Source organism: Ornithorhynchus anatinus, chromosome X3 (assembly GCF_004115215.2).
Source record: "Ornithorhynchus anatinus isolate Pmale09 chromosome X3, mOrnAna1.pri.v4, whole genome shotgun sequence".
NCBI lineage: Eukaryota > Metazoa > Chordata > Mammalia > Monotremata > Ornithorhynchidae > Ornithorhynchus > Ornithorhynchus anatinus.
In genome coordinates this window covers 33322851-33349004 of record NC_041751.1, presented here as the reverse complement: position 1 = coordinate 33349004, position 26154 = coordinate 33322851, and the positions used below count along the sequence as shown (strand labels likewise).

Here is a 26154-nt window from a genome sequence, read left to right as displayed (position 1 = left end):
GCTTAACAAATACCAACATTATTATTTCTGATCTGGGTCCGCCTGAGGGTCTCAGGGAAGTCATCATTAATCATTAATCAAGGAGGCTAGAAAGGCAAAGATGATCATTCTCCCCACCTTCAAACCCTTACTGAAGACACTTCTCCTCCATGGGGCCTTTCCCAACTAGACCCTCATTTCCTTCTCTCCCTATCCCTTCTGTGTCTCCCTGGTACTTGGATTTGCACCCTTTATTCACCCCTCCCTCAGCCCCACAGCACTTATGTACGTAGCCATAATTTATTTACTTATATAAATGTCTGTCTCTCCCTCTAGACTGTAAGCTAACTGTGGGCAGGGAATGTGTCTACCAAACTCTGTTATAGTGTACTCTCCCAAGTGCTTAGTACAGTGCTCTTCACACAGCAGCCAATAAATGTGTTTAATTGATTGATTGATTGATACAGGAGGTCAGAGACTCATCTCCCTGCAAAATGGGGATTAACTGCGAGCTTCACACGGGACGACCTGATTACCCTGGATCTCCCCCAATGCTTAGAACAGTGCTCTGCACAGAGTAATCGCCTAACAAAGACCAACATTATTATTGCCAGGCACTGTACTAAACTCTATGGTGTACACAAGAAAATTGATTTGGACACAGTCCATGTCGTAAGGCTCACAATCCCTATCCCCACTTTACAGATGAGATAACTGAGTCCCAGAGAAGTAAAATGACTTGCCCAAGGTCACATAGCAGACAAGTGGTGGAGCAGGGATTAGAACTGAGGAACTTCTGACTCCCAGGTCCATGCTCTATCCACTATGCCATGTAGCTTCTTTGATCCAGAACTGTGACTCTTGGTCTGCCATCCTTGTTCTCCCACTGCTGTGAGATTTTCAACTCTAAAATCTGTGAGATTTTCATCTCTAAAATCTGTGTGATTTATTAGCCGGCTGTGGAACATAACATAGACTCAAAATTAGTCTTTCTGTCATTGTCAAGGTTTTCTATTTGTTTTTCTCTCACTGTAATCCACTGATAAATTTCAAATTCTTTTCTGATTCATATCGTCTGTTGCTATAAGACCACAGCTCCTTTCAGTAATTAAATGTCTCATAAATACTGAGCACTGTATATACTGACTCTTGGGATATTTAGAGTATTGTCACGCTGATTTTGAAGGTGGGAAAGGTCTAGCAGAGTGAGTCAAAAATTCAGAGATCACCAAAGCTCTTCTGAAATCACATTTCCTCCAGGAAGCCTTCCCCATTTAGCCTCAGATCTCCTCAAGTTACATGTCCTTCACTGGTATTTCAGCTCTTTTACACCTTCTGAACATTTAAGTATTCACACCCAATGATAGCACCGATGTACATATTTTTACAATCTATTACTCTCTGTAATTTGTTTTAATGTCCATTTTCCCTGGTAGAGTGTAAGCTTTTTAGAAGTGGGAGCATGTATTTTTCCCTCCCAAATTGTTTTCCCCGGCTTCTATCCTCACACCTGCCCCCTCAGCACTTCTGCGCCTGGACTTGTGTACTCCAAACCACCGATAGAATTTCTATACGTATCGACTTATATGACTTTTATTGCCATTGTTCTCGTCTGTCCGTCTCCCCCGATTAGACTGTAAGCCCGTCAAACGGCAGGGACTGTCTCTATCTGTTGCCGACTTGTTCATCCCAAGCGCTTAGTACAGTGCTCTGCACATAGTAAGCGCTCAATAAATACTATTGAATGAATGACCCATTATTAAAACAAGCAGCAGCTTGGTCTAGTCGATAGAGCCTGGGCCTGGGAGTCAGAAGAACCTGAGTTCTAGTACCGGCTCTTCCACTTGTCAGCTGGGTGACCTTGGGCAAGTCACTTCACTTCTCTGTGCCTCAGTTACCTCAACTGTAAAATGGGGATTAGGATGTGAGCCCCTTGTGGGACAGGGACACTGTATTCACCCCAGTGTTTAGTACAATGCCTGGCACATAATAAGCACTTAACAAGTACCATCCTTATCATTACTCAACATGTTCACAAGTCTTCCCCTTTATTCTCCCGTCTGTAAATCATTTTAGCATCTGTCCCCTGCTAGATTGTAAAGCTCCTTAAACGCAGAGATAAAGTCTCCTAATTATTGCATTTTCCCAGTTCCTTAGCATATTCTCTGAACTCCATAGGCGCTCAGTAAATATAGTAGATTGATTGACTTGTCCCTTTCTCTCGACTCTCAAACATACCACTGTCACTCTCTATATCGTCTGTTGCTATAAGACCACAGCTCCTTTCAGTAATTAAATGTCTCATAAATACTGAGCACTGTATATACTGACTCTTGGGATATTTAGAGTATTGTCACGCTGATTTTGAAGGTGGGAAAGGTCTAGCAGAGTGAGTCAAAAATTCAGAGATCACCAAAGCTCTTCTGAAATCACATTTCCTCCAGGAAGCCTTCCCCATTTAGCCTCAGATCTCCTCAAGTTACATGTCCTTCACTGGTATTTCAGCTCTTTTACCACTGTCACTCTCTGTGTTCCACCTTTCATTGTACAAGGAACAGTGTTTATTGGGACCTCCTCAAAATTCTCTCTCTCTCCCAGAATCCTTCTGGGCAATAGCCAGGGTGATGGATCGACTGGGCCTTGACTTCTCACCCGGGGCTGGATGAAGCCCCTCTTTATGTCTCCCCAACATGAATCTGTCAGTTCTCAGCCTTCCACAAGCTCACTGGAGGATGTGCCAGGCTCTTTCCTGGCACAGTGTGGTCCAAGTATATATGACTGGGCCACAGGGCAGATTGCCACCTAACTCTAGAGAAGGAAAAGATCAGGCCCCGTGGTGGGAAAGAGAGAGAAAAGGAGTTATCTCCAGGCTGGTTTTCCTTCCAGTGCCTCATGACACCTATGGTGGAGAAGGGCGTTAGTACTAGTTTGTATTTATTGATCTCCCACTAAGTCCAAGACACTGTACTAAATAGTCGGGATAGTCCACTAGACAGAAATTCCTTGCCAATAAATAACTTATTCGCTAATGGGTGGGATAGACACAAAATATATTTACCAGTAGTGGAATTAAAATACGTAATTGACTGAACAATCGAACATGTATACAGACATGTAACTGGGCTGGGGCAAAGGACTATCTTCAGTCGGTCATGAACCAGAGAAAGGGAGTGTCAGACACTCACGAGAGAGAGAGACAGAAAGTCTGGGATGTTGGCAGAGCTGGGGAGGAATTGAGTCAGACCTCGGGCCTACAGAAAGGTGCACCGATGTTGCCATGTCTTTCCAGGGGCATTTTTGATGGGACAGTTAGAACTTTGGCACTGTGGAAAAAAGCACCGGGCTCATCTTTTCCCAGATTGGAAGTCAGCAGGGAGGGGAGTCTGAGCATTTTCAAATATGTCCCAGTTGGAGGAGTGTCAGAGTGATTTAGTGCTCAGCGATTCACTCATTCATAAGCACACACACTAATCACTCCCCGAAGGTGTGGAGAGTTGAGGAAAGCAGCTGATAAACGCTGCCTCAGTCTGATTGTTTGTGAGCTGTGCTCCCAGCCGGCGTCAGTGATGGAGCTGGGTGAGTAGATTCAAGGTAGGAAATCTTCAGTGTCTGAGTTTGAATGGGGAGGATTCTTTAAGAGACAGGATCTTTGTGCTGGGTTCGGTGTGCGATGGCATCAGCGAGACACTGAGAATGAAAGGGGGGATTGTGTCTCTGGTCCAGGAGCTGGCTTGGAGGGATGCAGAGGGAACTGGGAACCTGATGAAGTGAGAGTTCAGTCAGTCGGTCAGTCATATTTACTGAATGCTTACTGTATGCGGAGCACTGTACTAAGCGCTTAGGAGAGGTTCAGTATATCAGTGGACAGACACATTCCCTGCCCAAACGAGCTTACGTCTACAAGGGAAAAAAGTCACGAATATAAATAAATAAATCACAGATGCATACGTAAGTGCTGTGGGGCCGGGAGGGGGGATGAATAAAGGGGAGAAATCAGGGTGATGCAGAAGGGAGTTGGAGTAGAGGAAACGAGTATTAGTATCAGTAATTGGAATTGTGTGGATGGCTCTATGGAAAACTCTAAGTGCTTCTCAAAGTGAAATGAAGTCTGTATGAAGTGAGTAGGTAACTTTAATGACAGTTTTATTGTGAGGAAGCACATCTGTCTTCTTCCAAATCTTCCTAGGCAAAGTCTAATCAGTCATTGGTATGTATTGAATGCTTATTGTGTTCAGAGGGCTTGCACTAAGCGCTTGGGAAAATACTATACGATAGGATTGGTTAACACGGTTCCCGTCCACAGAGAGCATACAGTCTAATGTCTCCCCTACCATTTTTTGTAGCACCCCCAAAGTAAATGCCGGTGCCATCAGGATAAGGGGTCCACCACTGAATCCACCCCAGGAGGTGTGAGCACTGTAACACCTACTAAGGAGCAACAGCTGTCAGTCAGGCATAACTAGAGAAGCAGCGAGGCTTAATGGAAAGAGCACGGGCTTGGGAGTCAGAGGTCATGGGTTCTAATTTGTTTGAGGTCATGGGCAAGTCACTTAACTTCTCTGTGCCTCAGTTACCTCATCTGTAAAATGGGAATTAAGACTGTGAGCCTCACGTGGGACAACATGATTACCTTGTATCTACCCCAGTGCTTAGACCAGTGCTTGGCCCATAGTAAGTGCTTAACAAATGCCATCATTATTATTATTATTATTATTATTAATAATAATGACCATTAACCAACCAGAAAACTCGTAAGAGAAAGCAGTCTTAATGTCAACAATCTTAACAATGTCTCCTCTCTTGCGGTAACCCCAACTGCTGTTTTTCGCCACTTCCCTTGCTGAAAGAGACGAAACGGTACCGGCCAAATCATGATTAGTGAAAATCAGATGTAATACGATTATCTTTTATTCTTTTCATTCATTCATTCCGTCAATCGATCGTATTTATCAAGAGTTTACTGTGTGCAAAGCATAGTACTAAGCACTTGGAGAGTACAGTATAACCATAAACAGACACATTCCCTGCCCGTAACGAGCTCATAGGTGACTACAGAGGTGTATTAAGTACTGACTACTCAAGTACTGTCTCTAGCTGTCTCTTTTTCTCTGTGTGTGTGTCTGTCTCTGTGTCTCTGATTCTCTCTCCACAGATTGCTTGTAGGTGGTCTCCCCTGGTTGTGACTGAGAAGATACATGAATGGAAGGCAGTGACATCTTCTTTGGGACAGTGATGCTGACCCAGATCAGCATCGGCCTGTCGGTCAACGTCTTCCTCCTCCTTTTTTACATCAATGTGGTCTCTGCCAGCCACAAGCTCAGCTCTTCCGACCTAATCATCGCCCACCTGGCCTTGGCCAACATCATCCTCCTCCTTAGCGGAGGAATCCCCGAGACCCTGTCATCTTGGGGGATGAGAAATTTCCTGGACGAATTCGGATGTAAAATCCTCATGTATCTTTACCGAGTGGCCCGGAGCCTTGCCATCTGCACCACCTGCCTCTTGAGCGTCTTCCAGGCCATCACCATCAGCCCTGGCACCTGGTGGGCAGAGGTCAAAGCCAAATTGTACAAGTGCATCATCCCCTCCTGCCTCCTCTTCTGGGTCTTCAGTCTACTGATGGGCAAAGCGGCACTGTTGTACATAACAGGCCCCCGGAACAACAGCAGTGTCCAAGTCGTATTCGATCTTAAATATTGTTCAGCAATCCCTATGAGTGCAAAATTAACTTTAATCAACGCGGTCGTGATATCTGCCTGGGATGTGTTCTTCGTGGGGCTCATGAGCTTGGCCAGCGGCTACATGGTATTTGTCTTGCACAGACACCACCGGCAGGTCCGCCACCTCCACGGGCCCGGCCGCTCCCCCAAGGCGATGCCCGAGGTCAGAGCGGCCAAGAGAGTCGTTGCTCTGGTCACCCTTTACGTCCTCCTCTATGGGCGACAGACAATTACATTCAGCATTTTATTAAATAGACGAGAAACCTCCCCTCTGCTGATGAGCAGCCACGTGCTCTGGGCACCCACTTTCTCCACTGTCAGTCCATTTTTGGTCATTCACGGTGATCAGAGGATGAGACTGTTCCGGAAAAAGGAACCTCTCATTTCCAACCCGGATGCCTCGTAGAATCCCAGGGAAGCTGCCTGGTCTCCAACAGATTCCCTTTGGTCCCGGAGGGGGAGTGAGCACAAAGTGAGAGTGACCAGAACGTCCAGGCTGCAAAAACCCAGCAGAGCTGCCCTTTGTGGCTCAGACTCAACTCCCTGCAGGGCCCAGTCCTCCGTGACAGAAGGGGGTGATGCAGCTGTATTTCAGCTGTCATCCATCACTCACCCCAGGCTATACGCTGAGCCAGTTCCATCCCTGAGGACCACCGTATAAATCATCTAAATGTTGGACTATAAAATGTGAGAGAAGCGGCGGGTCCTAGTGGATAGAGCACAGGCCTGGGAATCTGAAGGACCTAGGTTCTAATCCCCGCTCTGCCACTTCTCTGCTGGGTGACCTTGGGCAAGTCACTTAACTTACTTGGGTGCCTCAGTAACCTCATCTGTAAAATGGGGATTAAGTCTGTGAGTCCCATGTGGGACAGGGACTGCGTCTATCCCGATTTGTTTGCATCCCTCCGGCCCCAGTGCTTGGTACAGTGCCTGGCACGTAGTGAGCGCTTAATACCACAATTATTGTTGTGGGGGTCCCCCTGGGGTCCCCACTTCCGCTGTATCTGTTCCACAGGGCCGAAGCTCCCAGGGATCTCGGCGGAGTTGGTTGGGTCTGCAGTGGATGGAGCCGGGGCCAGAGGGATCTCTGAGGTCCAAACCGAGAGAAGCACTCTCAGTCCAGTGAATAAAGGAGTAGAAATGTCTATTGCCGACGGTCTTTTATAATTTCATGATAGCAGTGTCCTCATGTCTTCCAAGGGTCAGCCCTCTCTCAGGCTGGTGTCTTGAGCCAAGGAGGTCCCTGTGGCTCCTCCTACCTTACCTCCCCGATGTTCTACTGCAACCCAGCCCACACACTTTGCTCCTCTAAGGCCAACCTACTCACTGTACCTCAATCTCATCTGTCTCACCGCTGACTCCTTGCCCATATCCTGTCTCTGACCTGGACCTCCCTCCCTTTTCATAATCAACAGATATTCGCTCTCTTCACCTTCAAAGCCTTATTAAAAGCACATTTCTAAACTGTAAGCTCGTCTCTAGTTGTGGATAGGGAATGTGTCTGTTTATTGTTGTATTGTACTCTCCCAGGTGTTTATTACAGTGCTTTGTATAAAGTAAGTGCTCAATAAATACGATTGAATGAATGAACATCTCCTCCAAGAGGTCTTCCCTGACTAAGTCCTCATTTCCACTTCTCCCACTTCCTTCTGCATCACCCTTGCATTAGGATTTCCAGTCCCTTTCTTCTCTCCTCCATCAGCCCCACAGCACTTATGTACATATCCATAATTTATTTATATTCACGTCTGTCTCCCCCCCAGACTGTGAGCTGTTTGTGTGCAGGGAACATGTCTACCGACTCCGCTTCTTTGTACTCTCCCAAGAGCTTAGTACAGTGTTCTGCCCACAGAAGTGCTCAATAAATATGATGGACTGATTGATAGTATTTATTAAATGCTCAATATGTGCAGAGCACTTTACTTCACGTTTGAGGAAAATAGGTGAGAGTTAGACCATACCCCCGTCCCTCTAGGGATTCACAATCTAATAGTATTTATTGAGCACCTTCTGTTTCCAGATCACTGTACTGAGCGCAAGGAAAAGTCCAATAGAATTAATAGACACGTTACCTGCCTTTAAGGAGTTTTCAAGCTCATGGGAAGAGACTCACTAAATACATTTCAGATAGGAGGGAGTAGAGAATGACAAGATGCTTAAAAAAAAAAGGAATTAATGAATGATGATGGTGATAATGATGCTGATGATGGCCCTGGTGGAGGGGATTCATAGAAGGCAGAAGTTTTAGGGGCTTGAGGACCAATGGAGATTGGGAAAAACTGCATCTGATACCTATACCTTTTCCCAACCTCTCCCTCCTTCCTCACTTCTACTCCCATTCTGGAATCCGGAGGACTGAAGGACAGAGGCTGGGGAGTTATGTACCCAGGAATGATAATAGTAATAATAATAACAATAAACAATGGTATTTGTTAAGCACTTACTATGTGTCAAGCACTGTTCTAAGCACTGGGGCAGATACAAACTAATCAGGTTCATTCATTCATTCATTCATTCATTCAATCGTATTTATTGAGTGCTTACTGTGTTCGGAGCACCATACTAAGCGCTTGGAAAGTGCAATTCGGCAACAGAGACAATCCCTACCCCACATCGGGCTCACAGTCTAGAAGGGGGAAACAGACAACCAAACGAAACAAGTACACAGTCCCTGCCCCAAATGGGCCTCACAGTCTTAACCCCATTTTACAGATGAGGAAACTAAGGCACAGAGAAGTTCAGTGACTTGCCCGAGGTCACATAGCAGACAGGTGCCAGAGATGCGATTCTGATCCCCAGACCCATGCTCTATCCACTAGGCCAGGCTGCTTCATTAGGTCCAGGTCTTTTAGCTGATAGGTACAACTGTTTTCAGGGATGACACGAAGCTGACTAACCTCCATGGGGGCAGGGATCATGTTTTCTCACTCTACTGTATTCTCCCCAGTGCTTAGTAGAGTGCTCTGCACACACTAGGTTCTTAGTCAATGCTATTACTGGATTGTGAGGCCCCTGAGGGAAGATATTCTATCAATTAAGTCTATTGTGCTCTCCCATGTGCTTAGCACAGAGCTTGCAAGACAGTGTGTACAATAAATAATAACGACGATATTTGTTTAGCACTTACTAATAGTAATAATAATAATGATGGCATTATTAAGTGCTTACTTTGTGCCAAGCACTGTTCTAAGCTCTGGGGTGCGGGGGGTGGGGGGTACAAGGTAATCAGGTTGTCCCACATGGGGTTTACAGTCTTCATCCCCGTTTTACAGACGAGGTAACTGAGGCACAGAGAAGTTAAGTGACTTGCCCAAAGTCACACAGCTGATAAATGGATGGAATCGGGATTAGAACCCATAACTTGACTCCCAGGCCCCTGCTTTTTCCACTAAGCCATGCAGATAATGCAATATACTGGCAGATTGAGTGAAATCAATCAATCAGTGATATTTACTGAGAGCTTACTGTGTGCAGAGGACTGTATTAAGCACTTGGTAGAGTACTATGCAACAGAATTATCAGACACACTCCCTGCCCATTACGAGCTCACAGTCTAGAGGGGAAAGAGATCAATGTTGAGCTGCAGTCAGTCAATTGTATTTACTGCACACTTACAGTGTGCAGAGCACTGTTCTAAGCACTGGGAAGAGTGCAACAACAACCAGGCACATTCACCGCCCACAATGAGCTACATTCACTGGGTCCCTATGAGGAATCCAATTTGGACCCAGAAGAGTCCCTTTTCCAAAGGCCTTTCATCTTCCTGTTACTGTGAATCACTAGGAACGGACTGACCACGGAGAAGGCGGGTGATCCGACCATGTGACTGATCACCAGCAGAGAAGACTTTTCTTTCATGTTGAGTAAAACACTCAGCATGATGGACTGTTCCCCGTAGAGGAGGACGTAGAGGGTGACCAGAGCGACGATCCTCTTGGCCGCCTGGACCTCGGGCATCTCCCTGGGGGAGCGTCCGGGCCCGTGGAGATGCTGGACCTGCCGGTGGTGTCTGTGGAGGATGAACACCATGTAGCCGCTGGCCGAGCTCATGAGCCCCACGAAGAACAGGTCCCACACGGAGAACATGACAGCGTTGATCAGGGCCGTTTCTGAACTCATGGTGACCACAGTGCAGTATTTAAGATCAAATATGATTAGAACGCTGCTACTGTTCCGGGGAGCTGTCACGTCCATTGGGGCCGTAAGGTCGACCACCAGGTTGAGCACCCAGGAGAGAGCACAGGACGGGACGACGTATTTGGGTAACTTGGCTTTGACCCCCGCCCACCGGGAGGTGCCGGGGCTGATGGTGACGGCCTGGAAGACGCTCAGGAGGCAGGTGGTGCAGATGACGAGACCCCGGGCTACTCGATAGGAGTAAATGATGAATTTACAGCCAACGTCACTCAGAAAATTCTCCAACCCCCAGATTGACAGAGCATCCGGGATTGCCCCGGTGAGGAGGATGATGGTGTTGGCGAAGGCCAAGTGGGCCAGGATCAGGTTAGGGGAGCTGAGACTGTGGCTGGTGGAGATCACATGGGCATAAAACAGGAGGAGGAAGATGTTCACTGAGAGGCCGATGCTGATCTGTAATAACATCACCATCCCAAAGGAGATGTCACTGACTTCCATTCAGACTGATTCTCTGTTAGAACTAGAGGTTTCTTGCACAGCAATCTGGAGAGAAACAGAGAGATAGAGATAGAGAGAGAGAGAGAGAAGGGAGGAGAGTAAGCGAGGGAAAGGAGAGAGTAAAAGAGGGAGAGAAGAATGAGAGAGAATCAGAGGCCAATGCAGAGAGAAGCTTTCATTGGGGCAGAATATATATTCCTACACCCTACAGATTTGATAGCAAGTTAAAATGAGAATTAACAATTCAGATATCCTATAGGGTTTGTAACAGGTCCTATGATAAAATCAGTCATTGCTTTGTTCCAATTTCCTCAGGAAGGATTGGGAATTATTAGTTTGGGGCTCAGTAATAATATTAAAAACAATAACATGGCCTAGTGGAACGGGTACAGGCCTGGGAGTCAGAGGACCTGGTTTCTAATAGGACCTGGGTTCTAATCCTAGATCTTCTGCTTGCCTACTTTGTGACCCTGGGCCAGTCATTTAACTTCTCTGTGCCCCAGTTTCATCATCTGTAAAATGGGGATTCAATATCCTTATAATGCAAGCCCCATGTGGGACAGAGACTGTTTTTGATCTGCTTGACTTATATGTACCCCACTGCTTGCCACAAAAGCCCGCGTTTAAGATATAGTATTCATTCAATAGTATTTATTGAGCGCTTACTATGTGCAGAGCACTGTACTAAGCGCTTGGAATGTACAAATCGGTAGCAGATAGAGACAGTCCCTGCCCTTTGACGGGCTTAGTCTAATAGGGGCAGACGTCGGACAAAAACAGTAGTAATAAATAGAATCAAGGGGATGAACATCTCATTGAAACAATTGAAACAATATAGTACAGTTATTATTGTTATTATTATTATCATATTAGATTGTGAGCCCCTTGTGGGACAGTGACTGCATCCAATCTGATAACCTTGTATCTATCCCAGTACTTTGCACAAAGTAAGTGCTTCAGAAAAGACAGTATTCTTGGTAAGATAAAGTACCTACGTAAAACTAGGGAAAGTCTACTCATCTACCCGGATTTACAAACCTTTGCACTTTTTACTGTTGCTATCGTGGTCACCACTAGATCTAATTCTGATTACTACTTAAACTCCTCGAGAACAGGAGTGGCACCTTCTAACTCTATTGAACTCTCCCAAGTACTTAGAACAGTTCTCTGCCCCCCAGAAGATGTTTATTCCCTGTAAGATCTTTAAGAGCCATGATCCTTTACACTGATCTTACTGTATTCTCCCAAGCATTTAATACAGTACTTTGAAAATAATAACGATAATAATCCCTATTGTTGATAATCATTTTTACAAGTTTTACAGTTCCTGTTCCATATGGGACTCTCAATCTGAGGGGAAGGGGAGAACAAGTACATAATCCCCATTTGATAGATGAGTAGACAGAGGCCCAGAGAAGTTAAGTGACTAACTCCTGGTCAGACAGCAAATAAGTGGTGGAGCAGGATTGGAATCCAGACCCTCTGACTCCAAACCAACAGTAGGGATTCAATCCGTAACATTAAGTCATAAATTCTTTAAAGGCAAGGATAGTGCCTAATAATTCTGCTGTTCTCTCCAAAGAGTTTTGTATGTGCACTGCATGCCGAAGGCACTCGGTAAGTAATTGTTGTATTTGTTAAGCACTTACAGTGTGCTGAGCACTGTACTAAGTGCTCGGAGAGGTACAAGATATTCACGTTGGACATAGTACATTTCCGGTATGCGGCTCACAGTCTAAGTAGGAGGGAGTAATAATAATATTTATACTTAGCACTATGTGCCAAACAGTACTAAGTGCTGGGATAGATACGGGTTGATCAGGTCACACACGATGCCTGTCCCATATGGGGCTCATGGTTTAAGTAGGAGGGAGTAGGATTTAATTCCCATTTTCCAGATGAAAAAATTGAGGCCAAGGGAATTTAAGAGACTTGCCCAAGGCACACAGCAGGAAAGTGGCAGAGCCAGAAGCAGCGTGGCTCAGTGGAAAAGAGCACGGGCTTTGGAGTCAGAGGTCATGGGTTCGAACCCCGGCTCTGCCACTTGTCAGCTGTGTGACTTTGGGCAAGTCACTTCACTTCTCTGTGCCTCAGTTACCTCATCTGTAAAATGGGGATTAAGACTGTGAGCCCCACGTGGGACAACCTGATTCCCCTGTGTCTACCCCAGCGCTTAGAACAGTGCTCGGCACATAGTAAGCGCTTAACAAATACCAACATTATTATTATTAGAATTAGAACCATTGTTAGATGGACTGATTTTATATCAATATTGACAAATAAATCAATACCAATGACTTAATTTCTGTATCTAAGCAATACCCTTTACTTCTTAAATATAATATTATTAGTAGTAGTAATAATAATAATTGTTGTATTTGTTAAGTGCTTACTAAGTGCCAGGTACTGTTTTAAGGGCTGGGGTGGATACAAGCAAATAGGGTTGGACAAGTCTTTGTCCCACATGGGGCTCACAGTCTTAATCCCCATTGTACAGATGAGGTAACTGAGGCACAGAGAAGTCAAGTGACTTGCCCAAGGTCACCCAGCATAAACGCTACCCAGCAGAAATCCAGAAAAACCTGGGTTGTGATTCCAGCACTGTCACGTCTGCTGACTTTGGATAAGTCCATTTCACTTCTCTGTGCCTCAGTTACCTCATCTGTAAAATGGGGATTAATAATGGACAGGAACTTTGTCCAACCAGATTATCATATATCTACTCCTAAGTGTGCCACTTTGAACAGCGGGCTCGTGAGCTCGTCCTCTAAACCGTGAGCTTGTTGTGGGGAGGCAACGTGTCTGTTTATTGCTCTGTTGCACTCTCCCAAGCACTTAATGCGGTGTTCAATAAATCCGATTGAATGAATGAACTTCCCCCCTTTTCCCTCTGCTCCTCCCCCCTTCCTTCTCCTCCCCTCAGCACTGTGCTCTTCTGCTCATTTGTATATATTTTTTATTACCCTATTTATTTTGTTAATGACATATACATCGCCTTGATTCTATTTATTGCTATTGTTTTAATGAGATGTACATCCCCTTGATTCTATTTATTGCTATTGTTTTTGTCAGTCCGTCTCCCCCGATTAGACTGTAAGCCCGTTATTGGGCAGGGACTGTCTCTATCTGTTGCCGATTTATACATTCCAAACGTTTAGTACAGTGCTCTGCACATAGTAAGCGCTCAATAAATACTATTGAATGAATGAATGAACAAACACAGTAAGTGCTTAGCAAATAACATTAAAAAAAACTCTCTTTCCCTTACCTATCTCTCTACTCCCTCTATTCTCCAATTCACTGTGATCATTCGGCCCTCCCCTCACTCATACTGTTCCCAACTTGAAACTCCCTCCCTCCCCACATTGAGACAGACCACAGCTCTCGCTTCAATCAAATTCTTCCCCAGATCCCACCTCCTCCTCCACCTCTTCCCTGCTTATTTCCTTCCCAGTATCCCAAATCGCATAAACTCATCAGCCATCTCCGTCATTTACGTACTCATTTATAGTCATTCTCAGCTCTTATGTATATGCATTCCTTCATTTGTACGTTCAATAATTCGTTTTGATCACTCCATTTGTAAACACGTGCATGTCTGCATTCTCCAATGGAGTGGAAGGTCCCGGTGGGCCGGGAATGTGTCACTTGCTTGAATTTTCCAAGTACTTACTTCGGTACGGTGCACTCTGCTTATTCAGTAAATATTATTACTACTATTTCTATTACTATTATTACTGTAATTATTATGCAGACAGCTGGGACTCTCACACAAGACAAGAAACAGGACCTAGCGGCAAGAGCCCGGGCTTGGGAGTCGGACGTCGTGGCTTCTAATCCCTGCTCCGCCAATTGTCTGCTGGGTGATCTTGGGCAAATCATTATTACTTTTAATACTTAATACTTTTCTGTACTTGAGTGACCTCATCTGTAAAATGGGGATTAAGACTGCTAGCTCCACGTGGGACAACCTGATTCGCTTGTATCTACCCCAGGGTTTAGAACAGTGCTTGGCACATAGTAAGCACTTAACAAATTCTTCTACTCTTATTACCGTCCTTATTATGCAGGCAGCTGGGACTCTCACACAAGCCAAGTGAAGCCATTTTGGTTATTTGGCAGGATCATCCCATCTCCTGCCTCCCTCCCTACCCCACCAATTTGCCTCCAGGGCTGGAAACACAGTCCCCCCATTTCGTTCTCCTTATTCCAGTGTCCGGAACACAAAAATCACACACCAGTCCTAGCCCGCAGGTACTAGCGTCCACTACTCCTCCCCGTTCAGACTCTGACCCTGAACCCTCCCTGACAGAGAGGTGGCTTTATCCTACTCACCTGTCTCCATCTCTCAGGCTGGCTGGGAAAACAGCTGGCCGACAGTCAGACTCCGACAGGATGAGGCCGAGGCAGCATTTATCAGCCGCTTTCTTCATCTCTCCCCTCCCTCGAGGAGTGATTAGTGTGTGAGTGAATGAGTAATAATCTGCTCTGATAATCCAACAGAGACATCTCTGGAAATGCCCAGACTCCCCTCCCTGCTGCCCACCAATCAGGGACGAGATGAACCCAGACCTTCAGACCCGCAAATGAGCCATGGCTAATTGACCTAACAGAGATTCCTCAGGAGAGACAGGAATCAGTGCCCCTTCTTGAGGTAGCTGGATATATTCCACTTCCTATCTAGGTCAGCTATCTGTCTCTGAATCTCATGTCTTTGATAATAATAATAATAATGATGAGGGTGTTTGTTAAGTGCTTACCACGTGCCAAGCACTGTTCTAAGCAGCAACACGGTAATCAGCTTGTTCCACGGAGGTTGAACAGTCTTAATCCCCATTTTACAGATGAGGAAACTGAGGCCCAGAGAAATTAAGTGACTTGGCCAAGGGCGCACAGCAGACAAGCGGCAGACCTGGGATTAGAACCCGCGACCTCTGGCTCTCAAGCCCGTGCTCTTTCCACTAAACTAAGCTTCTTCCCCAGGCCCCAGAGGAGGCTGGGATTGATAAAATCTCTGGTTGAACTGTCATCCTATGTGCCTTGGAGTAAAGTAATAATGATAGTAATAACTGTGCCATTTCTTAAGCGCTTACTACATGCTAGACACCTTGCTAAGCACTGGGGTGGATACCTAACCTGTGGAGATTTGCTGTCATGAACCACTCAGCGTGGTGGTCGTTCATCAACGTGACCATCATCATCATCTTAATCATCGTGGAGCGGTGTGGCCTAGTAGGAAGAACATGGACCTGGGAGTCGAGGGGCCTGGGTTCTAATCCTGGCTCTTCACTAGTCAGCTGTGTTTCTTTGGGTCAAGACCTTTAACAGTAAGAAGCAGCGTGGCATAGTGAATAGAGCATGGGCCTGGGAGTCAGAAGGTCATGGGTTCTAATCCTGCCAAGCTACTTGTCTGCTGTGTGACCTTGAGCAAGTCACTTCACTTCTCTGGGTCTCAGTTACCTCATCTGGAAAATGGGGATTGAGACTGTGAGTTCCACATGGGACAGGGACTGGGTCCAACCTGATTTGCTGGTATCCACTCCAGTGCTTAGTACAGTGTCTGGCACATAATTTGTGCTTAACAAATATCATTATTATTATTTAATTTCTCTGCGTCTCAGTTTCCTCCTCAGCAAAATTCATTCATTCATTCAATTGTATTCATTGAGTGCTTACTGTGTGCAAATCACCGTACTAGGTTTGTGAGAGTACAATACAACAACAAATGAAGATTCATTATCTGTTCTCCCTCCTACTTAGACTGTGAGCCCCATGTGGGACAGGGACTATGTCCCTCCTGATTGCCTTGCATCTACCCCAGTGCTTAGAACAGTGTTTAAAACATATTAAGGGCTTAACAAATACCATAATCATCACCTGTGGAAAGCGATGTAATGAAACTGCCATACCTGAGCCAAGGCACCACCACTGGCTCGAAACATAGCCCTTATGTGAAGTAACACCTCTTTGAGGAACACCAACTTTTGAAATGCTAATAAGAAAAGTTGAAAAAGTTCTATTCTCTGGTTTGGAGAGTCCTGTATAGGGCTGAATTTTACTGCTGACCATCCAGAGTGTGTCAAATCTTATCTGAGACTCAGGATGCCTGAGTCACTGATTGAAATGCGCATACAGGGGAGGAAGGGGGAACTATTGTTCGGATATAAATGTAATCTAAAAAGTGTCTTTGGGGTCTTACACTGATCAACTCCCGACGTTTGGTGTTTGACCATTCTGCAGAATAAAATTGGGAGACGCTCTGAATCACGTATGCATCTCGTTGACCATGCAGCGCAACGAATAGGCATAATTTTACATGCAACACATCATCATCAGCTGTTGGAGGGTTATGGACTCTAGGGTTATTGGAGCGGTTACTTGGCATTGAAAGCCAGAGAACTGTAGGGAAGGCATTCCAGTGCATTTCACCAGGTAGGTGCTCAGTAAATACTACTATTGCTGCTGTTACTACTCACAGGCAGAGGCCACTCAATCGCATGTCCTCCTCGAAGTACTCTGCGCCCAGCCAACAGAACTAAGCTCATCTGTAGACTGTAAGCTCGTTGTGGGCAGGGAACGTGTCCGTTTATTGCCGCACTGTGCTCTCCCAAGTGCTTAATACAGTGCTCTGCACACAGTAGCGCTCAATAAATGTGATTGATGAATCTGCACAGAAAGTTTTAAGGTTCTTGTGGTCGGGTAGCATGTCTTCTAATTCAATTATACTCTCCAAAGTGCTGGCAACAGGGCTCTGGACACAGTATATTCTCCGTCAATTCTATTGATCGATTGACTGATTGATGGACAGAGTACATAGATCAGCCTCATGGGTGATCCGGATAGGAACTGTTCAGTCCGTCAGTGGTATTTATTGAGCACTTACAGTCTGCATAACACCGTACTGAGCGTTTGTGAGAGTATTCCAAAAGGAGCTGATGGTCTGGAGAGGACCTCCAAACTGGTCTGTGACAGGCCAGAGAATTCACCTCGTTGTCACTTCCCATCCAGACTAAGTCCCCTTTTCCTCAGCTCCCCCTCCCCTCCCCATCTCCCTGACTCGCTCGCTTTGCTCTAGTTCCCCATCCACAGCACTTGTGTACCTGTGTAAATGTCTACAATTGTATTTATTTATATTAATGCCCATTTACTTGTTTTGATGCGTATACATCTATAATTCTATTTATTTATATTGATGCCTGTTTACTTGTTTCTAGACTGTGAGCCCATTGTGGGCAGGAATAGTCTCTCTTTATTGCTGAATTGTACTTTCCAAATGCTTAGCACAGTACTCTGCACACAGTAAGCGCTCAAAAAATACAACTGAATGAATGAATGAGGTCGTTGCTCAAACACTGTCACCAAGGCCGAGCTTGGAAGTTGCCTCCCTTTTTAGCTGAGAGCTTTCTACTAGCCTGTTGAGGAGAGCCTTTTCCATGTGAATCATTTCAACGCCTAGAACATGTGGCTCTAATATTGCCATATCTCTCCTTGGCCACCTCTGAGGGGTAATTAGCACTGCAGCTACCGGGGGGAAAGATTATGGAACAATTTAGTCCCTGACTGATGGGCAGCAGGGAAGGGAGTCTGGGTATTTCCAGAGAAATACCAGGTCAAGTGTCAGAGTGGATTGGTGTTCAGCAGTTCGGACTCTGTCTCTCGCTTTCTCTCCTACACACACTTTCCGAGGGAGGGGAGAGATGAGGGAAGCAGCTGAGAAAAGCTGCCTCGGCCTCGTCCTCCTAGAATCTGCCTATGATCTTCCCTCCCTGCCAGCCAAGCGATGGAGATGGGTGAATACGATAAAGCCACGCCTCTGTCAGTGCGGTTTCAGGGTCAGAGTCTAAATAAGAAAGACACACCGGGAGACAAGATCTGTGTTCTGGAATCGGTGCACTGTGGGAGATTTGTTAACATCGAGAAGCAGCACGGCCTAGTGGCAAGAGCCCAGGTCGTGGGTTCTAATCCCGGCTCTGCCACTTGTCTGCCATGTGACCTTGGGCAAATCACTTAACTTCTCTGTGCCTCAGTTGCCTCATTTGTAAAATGGGGATTAAGACTGTGAGCCCCACGTGGGACAATCTGAAAACCTTTTGTCTACCTCGGCTCTTAGAACACTGCTTGGCACATAGTAAGCGCTTAACAAGTACCATCATCATTATTATCTGTAAAACGGGGATAAAGACTGTGAGCCCCACGTGGGACAACCTGATTCCCTTGTATCTAACTCCTGTGCTTAGAACAGTGTTTGGCACAGAGTAAGTGCTTAACAAATACCAACATTATTATTATTATTACAAGCAACTTGGGTTGGACACAGCCCACGTCCTCCATGGGACTCACAGTCTCAATTCCCATTTTATCGATGAGGTAACTGAGGCACAGAGAAGCAAAGTGGCTTGTCCAAGTTCACACAGCGGACAAGTGGCGGAGCTAGAATTAAAACTCGTGACCTTCGGATTCCCAGGCCCGGGCTCTATCCACTACACCGTGCTGCTTCTTGCCGTCGATTAGACTGTAAACCCGTCGATTAGACTGTGAGCCCGTCAATGGGCAGGGACTGTCTCTATCTGCTGCCGATTTGTACATTCCAAGCGCTTAGTACAGTGCTCTGCACATAGTAAGCGCTCAATAAATACTACTGAATGAATGAATGAATTATTATAATCACAGTTATCACTTATGATGTGTATTAAGCATCCACAATAGACTGAACACTGGGCTAAACCCGAGGGGAAGTAAAAATGAAGAAGTGAGACCCGATCCCTGTCCCTCAAGTGGCTCAAAATCTAGATGGCGGAGGAGGGATATAGAGAAAACAGGAATTAGTGACTCATAATAGGAGTTATTAAAGACTGGGGGCAGTAGTGTGAATATAGATTGTAGTAGAGAGAGGCTGGAGCCTGGATGATCACTTAGGAGGCTGATGTCGTAGTCTATTATTTTTTATTATTATTATCATCATCGTCATCATTATATTTGTTAAGCACTTACTCTTGCCAAACACTGTTATAAACGCTTGAGTAGACACAAGGTAACCAGATGAGACACAGTTCCTGTCCCACATGGGGTTCACAGTCTAAAAAGAAGAGGGAACCGCTATTGTATGGCTATTAGTCTTGATGTGACCAGCACTTTTACCAGAGCCAGAGTGATGGGGTGCAGCAGAAGGTGAGGATCTGGAAGATGCGGAGGGAGAAATGGCAGGATTAATGGTAGAAAGAGTGAGAGCTGAAAGACTGCGAGGCGCTGAGGGTAATACCAAGGTTGGGACAGAGAGCATGATGGTGTTTTTTAAGGAAAGGGGAAAGTTAGGAGGGGAAGGTTTCTAACCCTTTCTTTCAGAATTGGGATAAATTGATGGTGATCATGTCTGGCCCATTACATGAAAGAATATTTTTTAAGGTGAATTTTTTAACCCGGGGTAAAATCTGTGAGCGTCGGTACACTTATTACAATAAAACCCCCTCTTCTCTCTCTGTCTCCCTCTCTCTCCCCCTCCCTTTCTCCAGGTTGTTTATCCAGAGCATCCTCTAGTCTTAACTGAGAGTTAACAGGAATAGAAATTAGAGAAGCAGTATGGCATAGTGGAAAGAGCATGGACCTGGCAGTCGGAGGGGCATGGGTTCTAATCCCGATTCTGCCCCTTGTCAGCTGTGTGACCTTGGGAAAGTTACTTCACCTCTCTGTGCCTCAGTTACTTCATTTATAAGATGGGGATTGAGACTATGAGCCCCACATGGGACAGAGATTGTGTCCAACCCTATCTGCTTGTATCCACCCCAAGAGCATAGGAGTCAGAAAGACCTGATTTATAATCCCGGACCCACCACTTGACGGACTCCTCTGACTCCCAGGCCTGTGCTCTTTCCATTAGACGACACTGATCCTCGATAATTATATTATTTACACTAACAAGGATAGCTTTACATTCCTCCTTAATCCAAATGAACTTCACCTTTCAACCATTTCTTTCCTCCACAGTTTCATTTATCTTCTCCCTTCTCCTGAGGGTACTCCAGGTGATAAAAAGCAATGATCTTTCAAAAGGAAAAATTCAGGACAAAATGATCAATTGAGCTTCATTTTCCACCCTTTCTTTCTCTCTTTCTCTTTGCCTCTGTCTTTCTCTGTCGCTCTTCCTCTTTTTCATTCTCTTTTCCTTACTTTAGCTGTCCTTTTGGCTTCCCCTTATCACTCACTAGCTGCCTTGGTAGAAACCTTCCATCAGTTATTCATTTCAAACCTCCAGTCTACCTTATAGTATAGAACATCTTTTGCCTAAAAAACATATTAAGTCTCAGAAGTGGAACCTGCCTTAGAATTAAGGGTCAAATGTCCAGAGGCCTATGGGAGATCTATGGTTGTCCCGTGCTCTGCCTTCGTTGGGTGCTTACCCTGAGGGGAAGGCTGGGCCACTGCTGAGAAACACCTACATCACCCCTTAGTGTCAGGAAGGACTCGCTACTGGAATGTGATGAGTCTCTCAAGATACAGGGCACTTCTTCAATATCTATCTGCCCTATGGGTCACTCAAGCTCTAGGCCTCTGGGGAAGAACGGGAGACTTTCCTGGGATCCTAGGAGGGATCCAGGTTGGAAATAGCTGATTCCCTTTTCCAGAATGATCTCACTCTCTGGTCACTGCAAATAATCAGGAACGGACTGAAAACGGAGAAGCTGAACGACCAAATCAGGTGACCATTTTACACACTAAGTGAGTACCCTTTCACATTCAGCAAAATACTTAACATGACTGACTGTCTCCCATAGAGGAGGACAAAGAGGGTGGCCAGGGCGACGAATGTCTTGGCCGCTCGGACCTCGGGCATCGCCCAACATCACATAACCGACAAGCAGCCGAGTAAGGTGCAGAATCCAGGTGCTTCTGATTCCAAGGCCCTTGCTCTAGCCACTAGACCGTGCCGCTTTATTGAGCACTTACTGTGTGCAGAGCACTGTACTAAGAGTTTGGGAGTGGGTATACATGGTCCCTGTCCCCAATGATTTTACAGTGTGGAAGGGGGGCCGGCATTAGCATAAATGAATTATTATGGTTATGGATATGGCTATGTACATAAGTGCCTTGGGGCGGAGGAGTGAAGTCTCCCCGCTCCTCGCTCCTCCTCTCTTTCTCACTCGAGACAGCTAACGAGTCTTAGAAGAAGAGTAACTGTGGTATTTGTTAAACACTTAACGGTGTGCCAAAACACTGAACTGAGCCCTAGAGTAGATACACTACAAAGAGATTGGATACGGTCCCTGTTCCATTTGAAATTCGCAGTTCAAACGGGAGGGAGAATGGGATTCTTCCCCTATTTTTGCAAGTGAGGAAACTGAGGCGCGAAGAAGATAGGCGCCTTGGCCAAGGACACATAGCATGCAAGTGGAGGAGCCAGAATGAGGAGCTCTTTCCACTATTTCGGTTCAGCAGATCGCGGGCTGCCCCCCTGCCATTCCTTCTAGGACAGTGACGACATCCGTTACCACGAAAACGGTTTTTCAGAGTCACGGGGTGGACGGTGAACTGCCACTTGTCTCATGTGTGAACCTGGGCCAGTCATTTTACTTCTCTGTGTCTCAGTTTCCTTATCTGTAAAATGGAGATCAACACTGTGAGCTCCATGTGGGACAGGGACCATGTCCAACTCGATGATCTTGTATCTCCCCCGGCACTTAGTACGGTGCCCGGCACATAGGAAGCGTTTGACACATACCGCTATCATTATTATCACTGTTGTTGTTATTTGGGAAAAGCTTTAGGTCGGTGAACCAAAACGTCTTTCTGCCCCGTTACCTTTCGCGTGCTAGGCAAACGTGATAACCACTGCACTATGGAAACTCTGTGTTCGCAGGGTTTGGCTTCAGAGGAGAGATCAGGGGATACAGGACTCTGCTGTTTGTTCTTTGATTTTTATCAATTGTGAAATCAGTTGAGGAAAAAAAAGAACCCAAACTGGGAGCACTGGGTGGAATGAGGGAGAGCAAGGTAGCTGACTAGATGACAGAAGGAACCATGAAGCTTGTTGTGGGCAGGGAGGGTGTCCGTTTATTGTTCCATTGTACTCTCCCAAGCACTTACCACAGTGCCCTGTGCACAGTAAGCGCTTAATAAATACAACTGATTGACTGGCTGACTGACTGAATCAAACCTGGATCCGTTGTCCCCATCGTCTATGTCATTTTCTTGACTAGCCAATGGGTTCTTGATGATCTTTGGGCAAACTCTTACCATTTCCCCCACCTTCAACCGCAGGTCATTTTCTGCCTCCAGCAGATGGGGAAGAACCTGAACCGCCCCCCACCCTCCCTCCCTTTCCTCTTCTCCCACCCCCTTCTGCTTCACCCTCACTTTCTCCCTTTCTTCTGCCCCTTTCCCTGCCCCACACCCCCTTTGAACATATCAGTCATTTATGCGTCGATTAATATCTGTCTTCCCTGCTCTAAAGAATAAGCTCACTTTATACAGGGAATGTGTCTGCCTCTTGTTATAGTCTACTCTCCCAATCGCTGGCCACTCTGAGCCTTTTTTTTGGCATGTGTTAAGCACTTACAGTGTGCCAGGCACCGAACTAAGCACTGGAGTGGATTGAAGATAATCACGTTGGACACAGTCCATGTGGTCCACTGGGTAACTGAGGAATAGAGAAACTAAATGCTTTCTCAAGGTCACACAGCAGACAAGTGGCAGAGGCGGGACTAGAACCCAGGTCCTCTGACTCCCAGGCCTGTGCTCTTTCCTTGAGTCCACGTTACTCGCCAATAACTGCATCATTTACAATACTAATGGTAGTATTTAGAGTTCTCCCTAATCTAAATGACCTTCACCCTTCAACCATTTTTTCCTCCACGTTCCGTTTCTCTTTTCCTTTCTCGTGAGGATAGTATAGGCACTCCGGGTTATAGGGAGCAGTGATCTTTCCAAAGGAAAAATTTGGGAAATGTTCAATTCAGCTTCATTCTCTGCTCTTTCGTTTCATCTCTTTGCCTCTGTCTTTCCCTACCTCTCTGCCTCTTTTTCAGTCCCTTTTCCTTGCCCTAGCTCTCCTTCTGACTTCCCCATCTCATTCACTGGCAGTCCCGGGAGAACATTTCCACCAATTATTCACTTTGAACCTACAGTCTACCTCCTAGCATAAAACATTTTTTGCCCGAAAAACACCGTTAAATCTCAGAAGTGGAAGTGGCCTTAGAATTAAGGGTCAAAAGTCCAGAGGCCTGTGGGAGATCTATGGTTGTCCCGTGCTCTGCTTTGGTTCGGGGCTTACCCTGAGGGGAGAGCTGAACCACTGCTGAGAAACACCTACATCACCCCTTAGTCTCAGGGGGGACTAGGGACTGGAGTGTGGTGAGTGTCTCGGGACAATGGGCACTTCTGTAATATAAGGTTGGTATTTGCTAAGTGCTTACTATGTGCAAAGCGCTGTTCTAAGCGCTGGGGGATGCAAGGTGAACAGGTTGTCCCACGTGGGGCTCACAGTTTTAATCCCCATTTGACAGAAGAGGTCACTGGGGCACGGAGAAGTGAAGTGACTTGCCCACAGTCACACAGCCGACAAGTGGCAGAGCTGTGATATCTTTCTGGCCTATGGATCGCTCTCGCTCTGGGCCTCTGGGGAAGAGTGGCTGACTTTCCTGGGATCCTAGGAGGGATCCAGGTTGGAAATAGCCGATTCCCTTTTCCAGAATGATCTCACTCTCTGGTCACTGCAAATCATCAGGAACGGACTAAAAACCGAGAAGGTGAAGGACCAAACGTGGTGACTATTTAACAGAATAAGTGAGTACCCTTTCCCGTTCAGCAAAATACTCAGCATAACAGACTGTCGCCCATACAGGAGGACAAAGAGGGTGGCCAGGGCGACGACTCTCTTGGCCGCTCGGACCTCGGGCATCGCCCCGGGGGAGCGGTCGGGTCCGTGGAGGTGCCGGACCCGCCGGTGGTGCCTGTGCAGGACAAACACCATGTAACCGCTGGCCAAGCTCATGAGCCCCACGAAGGACAGATCCGAGGCAGAGTACAGAATAGTATTCACCAACATGATTGCTGTACTGATAGGAGCCACTGAACAATACTTAAGATCATAGGTGGCCTGAAAAGTGGTGTTCGTGGGGCCTTTTGTGTACACAGGTATACCAACATTAATCAGCAGATTGAGGACCCAGGAGAGGATACAGGCAGGGAGGAAGCACTTGGGCAATTTGGCTTTGAACCGGGCCCACTGGGAAGTGCTGGGGCTGATGGTGATGGCCTGAAAGACACTCAGGAGGCAGACGGTGCAGATGGCAAGGCCCCGGGCCACTCGATAAAGATAAATGGTTAGTTTGCATAGAACGTCGTCCAGGAAAATTCTTAACTCACAGAATGACAGAGTGTGGGGGACGCCCCCCGTGAGGAGGATGACGATGTTGGCCAAGGGCAGTTGGGCCTGGATCAGGTCAGAGGAGCTGAGCCTGTGGCTGGTGGAGATCACACGGGCATAAAACAGGAGGAGGAAGGCATTCACGGAAAGCCCGGTGCCGGTCTGTAACAGCATCACAATCCCAAAGGAGAGCCGAGCGTCGCCCATCGATATGAATTCTCAGTGTGAGTTAAAGGAGGCGTCTACAGAGCGACCTGCAGGGAAGAACTGAGAGGAGGAGGGATTGTTGGAGAGTGAGAGAGAGATAGAAAGAGAGAGGAGACTTCATGAAGATATAGGTATTAGGACATTACATATATTAAATACAAGGTTGTTTTATATATATGTTGTCGATAGAGATAGTTGGATATTACATATTATATCATATATTATATCTGACCCTCAGAAATCTGACTCCGGGTCGAATTAATTCACATCAAAAGTCCACATAGTCTGTCTGACTTGTAATGGTCCTCACTCAAGCACTGTTAGTTTATCCCAGATTTGGAAGGAAGGGCTGGAAAACCTTGCCCTTCTAACTTCCACCATCAACCCACTTATGCTAAAAGTCCCTCACCAGAGTTTTATCCTCTACTCCCACGTATCCTTCAGCTCTCTCATTCAATCTCACTGCTAAATTTGGCTGGTTATTCCTACGCGACTCTCAGATAAACTCCTTCCTCTCTGCCCTAACCATTACCAGAATGAACCATCTCTCGTCTCATCATGGCTAGTCGATTATATCGGACTCCTCATCGGTCTTCTAGACTCCAGCTTCTTCCCTTCCTTGGTCCGTGCTACATGCCGCTGCCTCCGGGAGGATGATATCGTCATTAAGACAAAACTGCACTCCTACTGACTTTACTATCCTTAAGGGCAGGGAACACGTCTACCTACTCTGTTGTAGTTTGCTCTCCCAAGCGCTTAGTACAGTTCTCGGCCCACGGGAACACTAGACCATGCTGCTTCTCTATTGTTTTTCCTGAGCATTTACTGTGTGCACAGCCCTGTACTAAAGTGCTTGCGAGAGTACAATATAACAGACCCATTCCCTGCCCACAGTAATAATAATAATGATGGTATTTGTTAAGCGCTTACTATGTGCCAAGTACTGGTCTAAGCACCGGGTTAGATACCAGGTTATCAGGTTGTCCCACATGGGGCTCACGGCCTTAGTCCCCATTTTACAGATGAGGTAACTGAGGCATCGAGAGGTTGAGTGACTTGCCCAAAGTCACACAGCTGACAGGTGGCAGATCTGGGATTAGAACTCACAATCTCCGATTCCCAAGCCCGGGATCTTTCCAGAAAGCCATGCTGCTTCTCGATGAGACTGGGATATAGAGGGTCAGGCCAAGATTGGGTGGGTGTAGTGGGGGGGATGAAATCTGCTCATTCTAATGCATGTTTGCCTATTTAATG

At 46.2% G+C, this 26154-nt stretch overlaps 3 protein-coding genes across 3 annotated transcripts; 1 reads left to right on the top strand and 2 right to left on the bottom strand.

Moving 5' to 3' along the window:
- The first annotated feature begins 5178 nt into the window (after positions 1-5178).
- Positions 5179-6105, top strand: ORNANAV1R3013 (vomeronasal 1 receptor ornAnaV1R3013). The gene has a single exon (NM_001253405.1). It carries the CDS (start codon positions 5179-5181, stop codon positions 6103-6105), a length of 927 nt encoding a protein of 308 aa, NP_001240334.1.
- A 3299-nt stretch (positions 6106-9404) lies between these two features.
- ORNANAV1R3012 (vomeronasal 1 receptor ornAnaV1R3012) lies at positions 9405-10334 on the bottom strand. The gene has a single exon (NM_001253404.1). It carries the CDS (start codon positions 10332-10334, stop codon positions 9405-9407), a length of 930 nt encoding a protein of 309 aa, NP_001240333.1.
- Positions 10335-23973: 13639 nt separating this feature from the next.
- Positions 23974-24900, bottom strand: LOC120637959 (olfactory receptor class A-like protein 1). Its single transcript, XM_039910602.1, has one exon. It carries the CDS (start codon positions 24898-24900, stop codon positions 23974-23976), a length of 927 nt encoding a protein of 308 aa, XP_039766536.1.
- Between the last annotated feature and the right edge of the window lie 1254 nt (positions 24901-26154).

Bases quoted from the DNA above. Each gene is read 5' to 3' on its own strand.
- LOC120637959 (XM_039910602.1), bottom strand. From the start codon at position 24,900: ATGGGCGACGCTCGGCTCTCCTTTGGGATTGTGATGCTGTTACAGACC.
- ORNANAV1R3013 (NM_001253405.1), top strand. From the start codon at position 5,179: ATGGAAGGCAGTGACATCTTCTTTGGGACAGTGATGCTGACCCAGATC.
- ORNANAV1R3012 (NM_001253404.1), bottom strand. From the start codon at position 10,334: ATGGAAGTCAGTGACATCTCCTTTGGGATGGTGATGTTATTACAGATC.